The 16,039-nt window shown below is 38.5% G+C and overlaps 1 protein-coding gene and 1 long non-coding RNA gene across 2 annotated transcripts; both read right to left on the bottom strand.

Annotated features, from left to right (window-relative positions):
- Positions 1 to 2,966, bottom strand: LOC147565901 (PLC-like phosphodiesterases superfamily protein). The gene is made up of 9 exons (XM_086652369.1): positions 2,646 to 2,966; positions 2,424 to 2,546; positions 2,212 to 2,349; positions 2,022 to 2,120; positions 1,602 to 1,905; positions 1,111 to 1,334; positions 932 to 1,018; positions 341 to 829; positions 1 to 165 (listed from the first exon to the last, which is right to left on the bottom strand). Exons 1-8 carry the CDS (start codon positions 2,769 to 2,771, stop codon positions 644 to 646), a joined length of 1,287 nt encoding a protein of 428 aa, XP_086508495.1. The 5' UTR covers positions 2,772 to 2,966; the 3' UTR covers positions 1 to 165; positions 341 to 643.
- Positions 2,967 to 3,972: 1,006 nt separating this feature from the next.
- Positions 3,973 to 6,647, bottom strand: LOC147565900 (uncharacterized). Its single transcript, XR_015230310.1, has 4 exons — positions 6,505 to 6,647; positions 6,364 to 6,423; positions 5,476 to 5,556; positions 3,973 to 4,269 (listed from the first exon to the last, which is right to left on the bottom strand). It is a non-coding gene; the product is annotated as an uncharacterized LOC147565900 (long non-coding RNA).
- Between the last annotated feature and the right edge of the window lie 9,392 nt (positions 6,648 to 16,039).

Raw genomic sequence — 16,039 nt, 5'->3', positions numbered from 1 at the left:
TGAGCAAATTTCACTAGATAAGCAGAATATCAAGAAAAACGAAATACAAACGTCAAAAAAAGAAGGCGCGTAAATGGTGACAGGGAAGGATAAATTCTACCTGAATTCTAAGCTTTCCGCCAACTCTGAGTGCTAATATCTAAAACTAATCGATTCACACAAAACCTGGATTCATAAAGAGAAAAAGACGTGGATTAGATACTTTCATGAAAGATGAGACAACAGATACATCTTAAAGATCAAACTTTTAGGCTCTAAAGAATATGCATAAACATCTCGAAGACCAAAGCCCGGACATATTATACGAAGTAGTACAAGAGGGTACTGAAATGGAATATACCTCAACCATCAATCAGTCTAGTCAGAAAATCTCTCTTGATCAATCTCTGTCACAGATTCACACACACAACGGTATGAACACTTCCGAAAGATTTTCACTCTTCTTCTACAATTAAACTTCGCAACTTCAGCAGCTTGCTCTTTAGTGCTGAAATTCTGCAATCATGTCTAAGTCTAACCTTTTGCTAACCAATTTAGAAATGCAGCCAACTTCACCTACGTTACTCGGACACACTACAAAACCTATAGAAGTGAGCAGCTCATAAAATGGACTGTCGAAGATACTGATGTTTAATATATTTAGTTACAACATAAACACCATTACGAAAAGATGAAACAAGTTTAAGATCAAGAGACTCATAAAATGGATTGTCGAAGCAGATCCTGATAGCTGAACATATCCTTTGAAATTGCCACCACCATTAGGTGTAGCTAAAGGGGTTCTAGTAGATGAACCAATGTCTTTGCAAGTACCATTAGCCACTCCATCCTGGAAAAATCGTGGAAGAGGATTATGGTCAGAAATGAGGAAAAACAAAAAAAAGAAACTCTGAAGAATCGAAGGGGCAGAATAGTCTGAAATTATCTGAACCTGGCAAGCAGCAATGGTACTACAACCACATAAGCTCTGTCCATTCATTCTGTCCACAGCATCAAAAACACCTCCTCCATCACTTCTCTGCACAACTCATATTCCGTCAATCATTACAAAATGTAATTTACATGCATCTCTGGTTCACCTTTGACTCTATAATGTAAAAGTTTGAATACCATGTAAAAGTTCACGGCAATAAAGTTGGGCAGAATATTGCCAGCTGCTTTATAACAGGTCCCAATCATGTCAACAAGACCAACTGAATGCTCTTTGCAGCTTTCTTCTTCAACTGGGTATGTAGGAAAATAGTTCTGTAAGAACAAAGATGCACCTCGAGAATTGAGCGGCAACGATTCCTTTCTGTTAGGGCATAAGCCTGGTGTCACCCCGGGATCTCCAGCTGAAATGCATCACAATAAATACTGAAGCTATTTAGGACTTCCGCTCTTTCTCACTTGATTAGTTAAATTGAACTTCAGCTATGGTAGTTGGTATGAAAGGGAAGAATGAAGATGATGAACCGGATAAAGTGATTGGTTAATTCCCTATAAGAATCACTTATATAGCATTATAGATTTTCTTATGTATAACTCAAATTTGATCTCAAGCTCATAATATAGAAGCAATCTACTATAAAATACTATTAGCCGAAGTTAGTAGTACTTACATTCGTTTTCCACCATGTATCTCCATTGATAGGCAATTCCCTCATCAGCTTCCTTTGAAGCGATAGAAGTGAAAACCAGAAGCCGATAATTGTCAGCAACCATGTCAGTCACAGTAGGCCAATCTTGCCCATTTACAGGCATCTTTGAAACCGGAAACATATACTTAAGTAAACCAGCTGCTGTGAATAGCTTTGTTAACCCTTTCGGAGTATGAACGTAGTCTTCAATTATAATTGTCACAATCTCTGTTGGGTTCTCACTCAAGAACGATTCCACTTCTTTCAGAGTGTTAATTGCAGGTTCCTAAGATGAAAAAAAAACCATACAGTTACAAACCCTTTTTGTTAAAACAGTGACCTCTTCAAATACAAGAACAGACATGATCACACAAAAATTGGAAAGAATTGGGGGATACTTACAAAAGCGGTAAAATTGAAGCATTGCCCACGTAGCGAATGACAAAGCCAAATATCATTTTCAAAGTCATACATGTCCAACATCAACCCTCTTACACCATTCTAAACAAGACAACAAATCCAACAGACAAGAATTAGAAAACTACCCATAGTTCAAAATTTAAAATGAAGAACTAATAATTCTTAAACATACCCTTAATTGATTGGTAACAGTGTCTTCTTGGTTGTAAAATGTCACCCTTTGTACACCAAGAAGAAGTGGTGAATTAACAATGGAGAATGAATTATGGGTCACCAACCATGAGTATTTGTTAAAGGGTAACCCTTTAATCTGCCAAAATCAAGTTTATAAGTACACAAAAAATGAAAAAATGAAGAACAAATCAAAGAGACAGAAGAACTCACAACTGATGTGGGTTGAATTACTTGACCTCTGATGCAGATGGGTTGAGTTTTGGCCATGGCAGGGCAGTTACCACAGTACAAACCAGACCCACAGTCGGTAGGTATGGAACATGAGTCAAGAAGCTGTAATTTTTTCAGAAATTTCATAGGAAAAAAAAAGTACTTTTACTTGTAATGAACTCAGAAATTGATGTTTCTTAAGCTGAATAAATGAAAACAAACCTGGCAATTTCCATTTGAGCAAGCAAAGGAAGTGATTATGAAGAGGGTTTGAGCTAAAATGAGAAAGTGGAACAATTTCCCAAGTGTTGTGCAGTTTGTTGAGAAGAAGCTCAAAGAGTGGAACATTTTCGAGAGAGAGAAAGATACCCAACAGTTTGGTTTGATTAGATTTGTGTTTGAGGAACAGAGATTTACAGATTTGGTGATCAATGGAGAGCTTTACTCTTCTGCTACAATTGTTCTTTTTCTTTTTCCGGGGTCCTCTTTTTCTATTTGTTATGGGGAAATGGGAAAGTGTTGGGTAGGGATGAGAATGTGGTCGGGCTTGGGGAACTACGGCTATGCTACATAGGGGTGGGATTTTGGTCCAGAACCCGCCAACGACGGCCCGCGATCGAAGAGTCCGTGGGCGTCCGATACCTCACTACCGGACTGCCCGAAGGAGCTTAAGCGGAAGGACGCGGGCAAAAGTCGTTTACCCGGTGATCCGCCCGATAATGTCGTTCGCCCGTCCGAACCCGTTTATACAGGTCATTGTTTTGGACTTGTAATCGCAACTTTAAATGTTTTTTTGAGTCATTATGGAGAACTAGCAGTGCTAGTCTGCTAGATCTTCTAGTTAGTTTTGATATTTCAAAATGAATCGACATTCCACATTAGTGTAGATAATTAGATTTTATCTTAAAGTTTGTGAGGGTCGATGGATCGGCAACATACTGGCATGTCAAGATTTTAAATCTAATAATCAACCTCGTGTATCTTTGTCATCATCAGAGTATCTACCAAGTGATGATTTTTTAATTTTTGTATTCATTTACTTTTTTGTAATTGTAAAGAGAGAGGTTCAAAAGTTGTATTTAGCTACTAAACAGTTTTAATTTCGTATAAAAAATTCTACATTTGTTCATTAGTCACATGTGCCCGATCAAGCGATAACTGGTCTGCCCGCCTATTGAAATGGTCACAGACAGACATTTTGTTGAAGAAAAATCCGAAATGTTCGTCCGTTTTGTCCAGTCCGAGTGAAAACTGAGGACTTGTGCCTGTTCCGCCCAGATCGGTTGGGGTTGGTGTTTGTTTTCCTCCGTCCCGGATCGATCCCCACCCCTGACTATGGGTACCTGATGGGCCTAAAAAGTTTCCTAAATCGGTCTACACCCGCAAGTGCACGGGTGTTGTGACGCCCCGTACCCCATAAATAGGCACGAGCACGCCCCGTCAATTCACAGACGAGCCGAAAATTCGGCAGCACCTCCTCTATAAATCGAACCGGTCGCACCTGTAACCTGTCATGCAAACTATACATTCGCATACACAAACACAACGGAAGCTAAAATGAAACATAATCAACTAATAGACTCTGGTTCCAAGCCGAACCACCAGAACTCGGTTAACTCATCCTGAAAAAAAAACACCATACATCCCTGTACAACCTATGTGATACATATATATTTATAATACAAGGTGTCCAGTGTATAAAGGTATAACTTAAAATATAATGAGAAGAAAACAAAAGAAACCAAATAAGACAGCTGTGAAGCCACCCCACGCCCTCTGCGGATCACGAGCCTCAACTGTCTGACAACGAAAATCAAACTACAAAAAAGTACCTGCACACTAAGAACTAGTAGGGGGTCAGTAACTCACCGACACGAGTTAAACTGGTAGAGGAGTCCCAAAACCAAACGGCGATAAAACCATTTTCGCAATAAAACATGCACCCGTATAAATATATATCAATCTTACTCTAACATACAACAGCACCCATGGTATGCTCCTCAATCAACAGAGAGTTACCCAGAGAACTCTATAGTACTTTGGCTAGTACCGTCCCATACCGGCACTAACCAAGGTACTCAAGTTCTCTCGAGAAAGTGGCTTACCCCTAGGAAGGTAAGCCCCTCACCCACTAGGCGACTCCACAGTCATTGAAAAGCTCACCTCGTGATAAATATATACACCTAGCTTAACTAGATACATTTTTTATCTTCACCGAAGTCGAATAGTCAGACCGTACCTCCCGTATTCGTGTTGGGACGAAAAGCATATTCTCATCGGTACCCTAGCATGCAACTATTTTTTTGGTTTTGGAAAAGTATTTATTGTGTCAACAACTGAAATCATAATCTTTTCTTATGAAAACGTCCTTCACCCACAATCTCAGCAGATTCGGAACTCGCCCGTTACACCCTCGACTGAGATAGGCTTTTTAAAACATTATTTATCTTATCACACACAGAAGTGGCGCAACCAAGAGTCATAACAAACGTGCAAAGGGATCCCAATCACCAAACCAGTCGGGCGGTCAGAGGTGTACAGCCCCTGAGCCCCGAGGGTAAGAACAAACAGGCTTACAGTCCAATCGAGCGGTCAAGGGTAGCAAATCCCTGAGCCCCGAGAGTCCAACCTAAACGAGAATCCTGGCCAGAGAGTGGAGCACTACAACTGCCAAGACCCTCATGACTCGTCTCAGTCCACTTCATCAATCACATACCACATACGAAATCGTTACGTTTTTTAAACAACGATTATCACCAACCATTTCAAAAACCATTTCTCTAGAAATCATTCGTAAGACATGCTTGCACATATAAAACCATCGCATCAAGAAAGTCGCATTCACGATACAAAGCTCATGGAAATCAGAGTCTAAATAGTTAACCCATCAATATCAATAGTCCAAACTAACGAGACAACTTTCATTGAAATCAAGGGTTAAAATCATGCATATATGATCACCTACCAGCTACACATAATGATGCATGCATAACTCCTACTTCTAGCATGAATCTAGACAATAGTATAAAAGAAAACAAGAGGTATCCCCTACCTAGCGATTCAGGACTCCGTCCTCATCCGCTTTGCTTCGAGCATCTCGCCCCCAACTCATTTCGGCTTTCCTTCCGACACCCTAGACAAAGATAAACCTTAGATTCTTCCACAAGAATCTTGAAAACATAAGATAAATACAAAAGAAAGAAACGAGAACGAATAAACAAAACACATCCGAGTTCGACTCATCTTGAAACTCTCTCGGCTTCGGATGACTGACAACCAACCATATACTCAAATACTCCTTATATCCACTTCGAAGTATTGCTCTTAAGTTCTCTAACTTACCCGTTTTCTGTCTAAGTATCACTAGTTCGCATACCTTAAAGAGAAGTCGATGAAATTCACGTACTCGCTCTAATCCTTCCATTAAGTCTACTTGTCGGATACCCGCTTAATCACTTATACGGTTGGGAAGATATTCCAAACCCAAACATGGAATTCTTAGCATCTCTAACAATTTCCAAGCGAATAACCTCAAAACGAAGAAAATAAACACAGCAGTGCGTCAATCTGTCCCGAATGCGCGCTGTTCACTCTAACAGCCATAACTCCCTCATCCGGACTCGGAATGATTATCACCATACCATTCTGGAATCGTATCGAGACGAGCTACAAGTTTGTAGAAGACCATAAAAGCTTTCGAACTACCAATCTCGTGCTACAGACCTAACAGTACACTGTTACGGGTATGAAGTCTATAGAACTCGTAATCTCGACCTTATTTCACCTCTAGGTTCCACCATCTCTTAAATCAAGCATCACACTAAAAATACATGAAATTATCACTCATTCAAACCCTAAAATCAGAAAACCCCCAAGTTTCAAATTCATAAACCCTAAAATCAGAATAACACAATTAAATCATCAAAACTACAATTCTTACCTTGAGTTAGTTTCCTTTGATTTGCATGTCAATAAGTTCCATCAATTCCTCTCAAATTCCCTACAAATTCGAATTCAACTCGGTTAAAACTCAAATCACATAACCAATGAGTTCTAGAGAGAGAAACACAAAATCTCTTACCAAAATATCAATAACCTAGGTCAATTCACATCCTCATGCTTTTCATTCAACAAGAACAAGCTTTCCCCTCTGATTTCTAGCCAAAATACTCTCCTTCATCGATTTTTCTCCCCTGCCCTAAACTCTGTTCAGCTAAAAACCACGAGCAACTAAGCCTGGTTCGGTTTTTCCCTTAACCAGCCAAAGTTGCAGTTCAGTCCCTGAGTTTGTCCTCATTGCAAAAAGCCCCCTGATTTGGACCTGATTACACTTTTAGTCCTATCTTAACCCGAATCCATTGCCTCAATAGTCCTTCATCCAACCTTATTATTTCGCTCCTACTATCGGAAAACTTGGGACGCTACAGGTGTCAAGTTGTAATTTTCCGGTAAGACCGGTTCGTTCCTCAGAGACTTAGTCAAACTTAAATTCTAACTTTAATTCTAACTTGGAATCTAACTTGGTTTGATTGGTAATATTTTTCAGATAAAGATAACAAATAAACTTAAATGATATAAAATTCAAGAGATGGAGGAACCCTAGGGTTTCCGAATCCGTCCTTCTTACAATTCTAACGACGATTTATTATGATTTAATTAGCAAATTCTTTATATAACTAAGATTCCAGTCCATGAATGGTCTAAAAATCCAGAAGATTTGATCATGAAAAACAATAAAAATTATTAACAAATCATATCGATAAAATTAAGTACGAAGAACTTCATCTAAAACCCTAGATAAAAGATTAGTTACTCATAGACATTATATAAAAAAAATTGGAAAATAAAGTAAAAAGAGAGAAGAAAACAGACTTTTTCGCTATTTCCAAACCAAACAGGGCCTTAGGGAAATGATTTCCTTCTGTTTTTCCCGGAATTCTGCCAAACGCACCCTCAGGAAAAACGATTTTCTCGTCTTCTCGGAATTGAATTCTGCCAAATCATAGTTTTCCCACCTATTTTCTCATCTTCTTCACTTACTTTCTCTCTCTACTGTTTCTGTCTCTCTCTCTCTAAACTGTCCAGAGATGATAAATAAACTGAAAACTCTTCAAATAACCGAGAAGATGAGATAGATAAAGAGATTTAATAATAAATTGTTTTAAAGAAATATCGATTCTTCTTTCTTTCTCTCACTACAGCACACACACTCTCTCTCTATGAATCTCTCTTTCTCTCACAAAAAGAGAGATTACAAAAGAAGAAGATAAACTGAAATCAGAGATGATGAAGATTATTTAGCCGTGTAGTGGTCTCTGTTTCTCTCTCTAACTCTTGGTTATTTTTTTTCTTTAGCCGTGAGAGGATGTTCTGCCAAAAACCGAGATGATGAAGATGATAAGAATGGTTTTTTTGGTTTCTGTCTTTCTGGCCGTGAGGTGATGTCCCTATTTTCTTTCTCTCCCTGTTATAAAGAACCAACCTATTCTCTTCTTTCCTTCTTTGATTATGGTAAGAAAAACCAATTCAAACTTCTCTCTTTCCATCTTAAAGTTTGTTTCCTTTTATCTCTCTCTACTGTTGTTATATTTTTTTCCAGCCAAGAACAAATCTTCCTCTTTCTTTCCATTTCGAACAAATCTCCAACTCTCTATTCATCTCTTTCTCAATCTTTCCCTTTTCTCCCAATCTATTAATCTCTCTTTCCTTCTCTGTCTCTTATATGCCTTCTATGTTTCCTCTCGGTTATAAGAGGAAGGAAATAATAGAGACGAGAGAGAGAAAATAGCTGGGAAAAATAATCCCAATCTGAATCGCTAGGGCCCACCAGTGAGTAGCTGTCGTGTGGCATGCAAAGGTCGATACGGTGAGTCGCAGAGCAGCTGAGAGAGAGATGAGAAACGTTCCAGATGATGCCACGTTTTTAATCCGACCAATAGATTTGAACGGATGCGCGAAAGGCTCCCGCGCTTGGTTACATGGAATCGTGGGCTCTAGGAACCTTGGTATACCTCCTCTCTGCCCGAATACATCCCGTGAGGCTTGGCGGTCTTGCGATTAAGTTCTGCGTGCCATGTGTCCTCCAGTTGACTTGGAGAGTGGGTTCTGAGCCAAACTTTGACTTGCTCCTATTTTTGCATCCGGGCTCCGATTCCACTTCCGCTTTCGCCGTTGGGTTCGTCTTGGACTCTACTTTCACATGAGCACTAATATTGACCAGAATACCCTTATCATTAAAATGACCAAAATGCCCCTCAAGTATGTCTTTATCACGATGTTTCCGCATCGAACTCCGTAAATGAGACCTGAGAAAGAAAATCAAACAAATCATCAGAGTAACCGCTCGAACTGGACTAACTAACCCGAGTTAAGAGATTCAAATGAGACATTTTCATGTCTCATCAACATCCCCATACTTAGATTTTGCTAGTCCTCGAGCAAAACAGAAAAATAAAACCAAGCCCAGTTTACCACTTTCGTAGGGAATCACGATTGCACTTAGAATGTGGAACAAGCCGTTAAACCTCTAAGTTACCTTAGAGGACGAGTTTTGTCTCGTGAGGGTTTCCAGTGAATATACCCACAAAATTCAAAATTTTAAAAAATACAGAAGGGTTTAAATATGACATGGACTAAAAATGTATCCGGTAGATTTTCGAAAGTTAATAGAAATGAAATCCAAGTCAATCAAGCCATGCAAATACTGAAAATCCCTTCACTAGTAATCAAGACTCGAAGTGCACGTGACCAGCCAATATGAGTATCATTTCGGTTCCAAACAGACAAGACCTCGATTACCTTCTCAATACATTTCGCCTCGACTACTGCCTCACGGTCATACACTCAAAAAGTTAAGTCACTCAGAAATGTTTCACTCAATGTGCGAGTATGAGCATGAAGAAAAACTCAACACATTACAAAAGACAGGCTAAAATTTTTGATGAACGACTGATCTCATAGGAAAGAAACAACCACTAATACGGAATGGGGAAGCTTACCAACTCTTCTCACCTGATCTACTTTCTAACAATGCTTCCTAGAGGTCAATAAATATTAAGGATGTGACTAGAACTCCTGAGAACTCGACGTCTTCAAATCTTCAAGAATTTCTTCAAAGGATAAACACTTAAACTAAACAAACATTTTTTTCTTTCTTTTTCTATTTCTATTTTTTTTTTCACTTCTAGTAATACAACTCAAAATACACAACTCACTTTCTCAACAATTTCCTTGGGTATAATTTTCTCCACTTTGTTTCATGTCTTATTCTCAGGGTTATAAATGATGGATGAGATCTATTTTCCTCTAGTTGACATTGCTTTCAAGTTTCTCAAACTACAAGAGAAGGGTTTACTTCCTGATGACATCCCTAGTGGTTGTAAAATTTGAACTCAAGAGATCAACTGAGCTCTAATGAATATTGCGAGGTTGAGTAGCTCTTCATTCTACTCGGAGTTATCACAGAAGAGATCACTCAAAACAAAAGGAAAGGCTCAGAATCTCACATAGGTTAAGTCTCCACTAATGATCGATTAAGTTCTCTCGGAAAAGTCAACTCTTCACCTATCTAACACTCACATGGCTAGTGCACAACAACTCCAAGACTCGAAATTCGTGGAAAAAAAACTTTCAGCAAAAGCATAGTACGGCCAACTAGACTCTATAACTATTAACAAGCAAAAACAATTAGACTCGCCTTTTCAATCCAAAAATTAAAAATTTTGAACCCTTTTGAATTTTTGAAATAAGGACTAAAAATTCAATCCCCTATCCCCAAACTTAAACCGAACATTGTCCTCAATGTTCTGAAGACTATGCCAAAATAACAGGATGTAAGGAAAGATGTTACCAGATTCAGAAGTCCTATGCATGGGTTGCCTCCCAGAAAGCGCTAAGTTTAACGTCTTCAGCCAGACGAAACTGATCATAGCGGATCAGTCTAGATAGACAGGATCTTCGATAGAAAGATCCTCTGTATCGTTCAACATCTCTAAAAATGGTTTTAACCGTTGTCCATTTACTTTGAACACACTACCATTTTTGTCTTCAATGTCGACCGCACCATAAGGATAAACAAACTTGACCGTGAAAGGTCCTGACCATCTAGAACGGATTTTCCCAGGAAATAAATGCAAACGTTTGTTATATAATAAAACTTTCTGACCCGGTGAAAATGTTTTTCTTAAAATATTTTTATCATGAAACATTTTCATCTTATGCTTATACAACCTATCACTTTCATATGCATCATTTCTCAACTCCTCCAACTCACTGAGTTGCAACTTTCTCTCTCTACCCGCCTTGTCAAGGGAAAAATTCAATTGCTTGATAGCCCAATATGCTCTGTGCTCTAACTCAACAGGTAGGTGACATGCTCTGCCATACACTAGTATATATGGAGACATTCCAATAGGGGTCTTAAACGCTGTACGGTAAGCCCATAGTGCATCGGTTAGTCGTAAAGACCAATCCTTCCTATTGGTGTTAACCGTTTTCTCCAGAATGCGTTTAATCTCCCTATTCGACACCTCCACTTGACCACTAGTCTGTGGATGATATGGGGTTGACACTTTATGGGTAATACCATATTTTTTCATTAAAAGCTCAAACTGCCTATTACAAAAGTGTGTGCCCCTGTCACTAATAATTGCTCGCGGTGTACCAAAACGTGAAAATATGTTTTCCTTTAAGAAAGTGATCACAACTTTGTGATCATTCGTTTTGGAAGCAACCGCCTCTATCCACTTTGACACATAGTCAACTGCAACTAGGATGTACAGATTTCCAAATGAATTTGGGAAGGGACCCATGAAATCGGTGCCCCACACATCCAAGACCTCAACTACCAAAATAGGATTAAGGGGCATCATGTTCCTACGAGAAATGCTTCCCAACTTTTGGCATCGTTCACATGCCAAACAATATGCATGGGTATCCTTAAATATAGACGGCCAGTAAAAACCACATTGTAGAATTTTGGCAGCCGTCTTTTTACCACTAAAATGCCCTCCACATGCATGATCATGACAAAAGGAGATGATTTTGGATTGTTCCTCATCAGGAACACATCTCCTAATGATCTGGTCGGGACAATACTTGAACAAGTATGGGTCATCCCAGAAGAACTGTTTTACCTCAGATAAAAATTTATCACGATCTTGCTTGGTCCAGTGTTTGGGTATTTGACCAGTAGCAAGATAGTTCACTATATCAGCAAACCAAGGTAATTGGGAGATACTAAAAAGTTGCTCATCAGGGAAGCTCTCTCTCATGGGTAACTTGTCTTCTACAGACTCGACTACAAGTCTAGACAAGTGGTCTGCTTCTAGATTCTCGGAACTCTTTTTGTCCCGAATCTCTATGTCAAATTCCTGTAGCAGTAGTATCCATCTAATCAGCCTAGGTTTTGCATCCTTTTTAGAAAGGAGATATTTTAATGCAGCATAATCAGAGAATATAATGACCTTAGACCCAACGAGATATGATCTGAACTTCTCTAGGGCATACACTACAGCTAACAACTCTTTTTCAGTGGTAGAGTAGTTTAGTTGTGCATCGTTCAACGTCTTACTGGCATAGTATATAACGTGAAGAAGTTTATTCTCACGTTGACCTAACACGACTCCAATGGCATAATCAGATGCATCGCACATGATCTCAAATGGAGTACTCCAGTTGGGAGGTTGGACAATAGGGGCAGAAGTAAGCATAAGTTTGAGTTTCTCAAAGGCTTATAAACAAGGCTCATCGAAGACAAATTTGTTCTCTTTTGCCAAAAGATTACAAAGAGGTCTAGATATCTTGCTGAAATCTTTAATAAACCGTCGATAAAATCCAGCATATCCTAAGAACGATTGAATATCTCTAACCGTTTTAGGAACTGGAAGGCTTTTTATCAACTCTACTTTAGCCTTATCTACTTCAATGCCCTTTTCAGAAATGACATGCCCTAAGACTATTCCTGAGCGAACCATAAAGTGACATTTTTCCCAATAGGTTCTTCTCTTTGCATCGAACCAACACGAGTGTGAGGTGATGCAGACACTGATCGAATGATGAGCCAAAGACTGAAAAATCATCCATAAAGACCTCGAGAAACCTCTCTACCATATCTGAAAATATACTCATCAGACATCGTTGAAATGTAGCGGGTGCATTACACAACCCAAAAGGCATCCGACGATAAGCATACGTTCCAAATGGACAAGTGAAAGTGGTTTTCTCTTGGTCTTCAAGGGCTATCGGAATCTGATTATAGCCAGAATAGCCATCTAAGAAACAGTAGTAGCTATGCCCAGCTAGTCTTTCTAGCATCTGATCAATGAAAGGAAGAGGAAAATGGTCTTTCCTCGTGACCGTGTTCAATTTCCTGTAGTCAACACAAACACGCCACCCAGTGGTCATCCTGGTGGGTATTAACTCATTTGACTCGTTCTTGACTACAGTAATGCCTGATTTCTTGGGTACAATTTGAACAGGGCTGACCCAAGTACTATCTGAAATAGGGTATATGATACCCGCTCCTAACAATTTCAGGACTTCAGCTCTAACAACCTCCTTCATGTGAGGGTTAAGTCTAGTTGCATTTCCCTTGACGGTTTAGCATCTTCCTCTAGGTAGATATGGTGCATGCAAACAGAAGGACTTATACCCTTTAAATCACCTATTGACCACCCTAAAGCCTCTTTGTGGTTTCTAAGGACATCTAGTAATTTACTTTCCTGTTCTTTTTCTAACTCAGAAGCAATGATGACAGGTAGAGTTTCAGATGGGCCTAGAAACAAATACTTTAAGTTGTCAAGCAAGGGTTTCAATTCTAAGGAAGGTGGTTTCTCTGTGGATGGAGGCAACTCTAGGATAGAAGGACCACTGGACTCACTGGACTCACTGGTGGATGATAGTTGATTTGTCTCTACAGTTGGCGAGTCAATTGGTTCGGACAAAATGAGGGGTTCAGCTTTCACTTTCCACTTATCAGTATCCAGTAATGGGGTAGAATCCAACAAAGCATTCACCTCATTGATACTTCCCTCCTCATCAAAGTCTAAGCCAAAATGAGCCAACAGTGTTTCTAAAGGATCCTCGGATAAAGTCTCAGGTAAAGAATCCTGAGCAAAGCCTCGATTTGGGCCCCCAATTTTAAGGGCCACATTTTCATTTGTAGTCTTTCTTGTGGGGTGCCGAAAAAAGAATAACCTGGGCCTCACAACAAGAAGCGCGTTGGAGAATTCAAAGAACAGTTTGGCACATCCGCACATGGGGCCCCAAATTGAGTGGGTTTCACGCAACTTTGAAAGTTTTGTTTTTATTTGGCCCATAATTGTGATCAACCGGGAGATGGGGCCCCTAGTTGTTACCAACTACAATATTTAACCCTTGTATTTATCCAGCACTCCAACTTGGCCCCCAAATTGTAATTTCATTAGCAAATCTTAACATTCAATTTCATTAGCAAAATTCAACATTCAATTTCATTAGCAAATTGTTGTTCAAGCATTTGTCAACGAGTTACACACGCGTCGCTCACTCTTTTATTCATATGCCTCTCCCTTCTTTCTCCCGCTCTCCCTCCTCACAGTCAGAAATTCGAGAATTTGAAGGGGAAACACTGCAGAGGGTTTAAATATTTTTTGTCCGAAAAGATTGTGTAAGAACATCTTTTTACGTAACTGGAGATTTTAGATACTTGTAATTCTTATATTAATATGTATATGTATATGTATGTTATATGTATTTTTTTTAATGAACATATGTAGAAACTGAGTCGAATTTCTTATTCATCTTGGTAAAAATACATGTGAACACTTTTTAAACTTCAAGTTCCTGTGGAAACCTATGTAAATTATGAATAATTGTGGAACAACATGTGTCTAAATCTTGCATAATATGTACGGATACTTATAGACTTTATTATGTTCAAATTCCTTCAGATTTTCATTCAAAGTTGAGCTTTAAAAATTTATAGATCATCTGAGAGAAAAGATTATACCTACATGTAACAACGGTTCTCAAATATAATTAAACTAATCCCACTCATTTATGTTTATCAAATTTTGTTGTGTACAAACTATGTGGCTGAGTAGGAGGAATTAAAAAGAGGAAGAAAAAGATCTAATTTAGTACATAAAAATGTAAGTGGTAATTATATCGTGAAAATTTTATGTAAAAAATTATTTTCTTATGTTAAGAGTCGAAAGAACAAATTTCAATCTAGAAGGTAATTTAGCTAATTTTAATTCATTATTGTTAATTTTATGCACGTAAATGATCCCACCTTTGGTTCCGCCTCGGTATATACAAAAAAAGGGTACGGAGTTGGACCAAGCGCACAGAAGGTTCCGAGTTCGAGTCCCTTCACCTACATTTGTTTTTCTATCACATTTTAGTAGATATCCTTTAGGGCACTCCAAGCAGTTTGGGTCTGTGCCCAGTGATACTTCTAAAGTGCCTATGTAGTCTCCTTACTTGATTAACTTACGTCACATCACATGAGAGCTCTTTCAAAGTGTTTGGAAGCACTTTTAATCCCTTGGAAGTTTAGACCATTGTTGTATCGATAACTTATATGTTGATTATTCGCTCTGAAATATACACATTTCTTTTCTTTGTTTCTCCATATGTATTAATGCAAAAACTAAAGTTTTATTTATTGTTATATTTCATTGTATTGAATATTCATTTTGTTGTATGAATACTTCTCGAAATTCATATGTTTGAGTGTTCAATTAAATCATCACGACGTTCGTTGTAGCCGAGGCTGTGTTTTTGATATATAATTACATTATGAGTAAATTAGTTATCGAAATAGTACGTTCATGCAGATTTTCTTGCATAATACTTTTTTGTATGATGTTTTTCAAAATATTACGGCTAAACAGTTTCATATTTTCTTAAATTATATGTGTGAACTTTTTTTATATTATTTCGTGAGGACCCCCGACTAAAAAATCTCGCACCCGACTCTCAAAATCTCAGCCAATTTCGAGAGAGATAGATTTACATATTATTTCTTATTCTTCTTGGTATCATTCTCCAAATGAATCTTCATCTCGATCACAAGAAGCTATGTCTAAACCTGAGCCTTTAATGGATTTTCTTCCCTCATGAGAAGAATAAATTCCACCTACATGCAGTATGCTGAGGACCCACTCTATTTTTATCTCTCTCTCCAGAACCATGTGAGTTGGTCAGTTGGGCGGTGGAAAAAATGGCCATAACAAGTTATAATAGCCATAACAAGTTGGATCTGGGGTTCTCCAATGGGACATTCAATCTCTAACACTTAGAGTGCCACACATGACTTTTTGAAATTTTTGTTAAATAAACATCTCCAATGAGACACTTTGTTAGACACTCTATTATGAGGTGGACACATTTATTATAGAGTGTCTGATGGAGACCATCTTCCTATTGGGCCTCACGGCCATGGTGATAGTGGGCCTCACGGTTAAGAAGCTACATTAGCGTAGTTTCTATAATTAAGTATTTAGGGTTTCCATAATTATGAGTCTTAGCAATCAAGGAAAGTATTATTAGTAGTTATCTTATTTCCTTATTTGAGTCTATATAGGAAAGTACAATCTCTATATAAGAGAAGTCTAGTCTGTCTTTGTTAA

This window comes from Eschscholzia californica, unplaced genomic scaffold (genome assembly GCF_041429995.1).
Source record: "Eschscholzia californica isolate CP2 unplaced genomic scaffold, dmEscCali1.0.p SCAF_1, whole genome shotgun sequence".
NCBI classification, from domain to species: domain Eukaryota; kingdom Viridiplantae; phylum Streptophyta; class Magnoliopsida; order Ranunculales; family Papaveraceae; genus Eschscholzia; species Eschscholzia californica.
The sequence above is the reverse complement of the archived record's forward strand: the minus strand, read 5'-3'. Positions and strand labels throughout refer to the sequence as shown.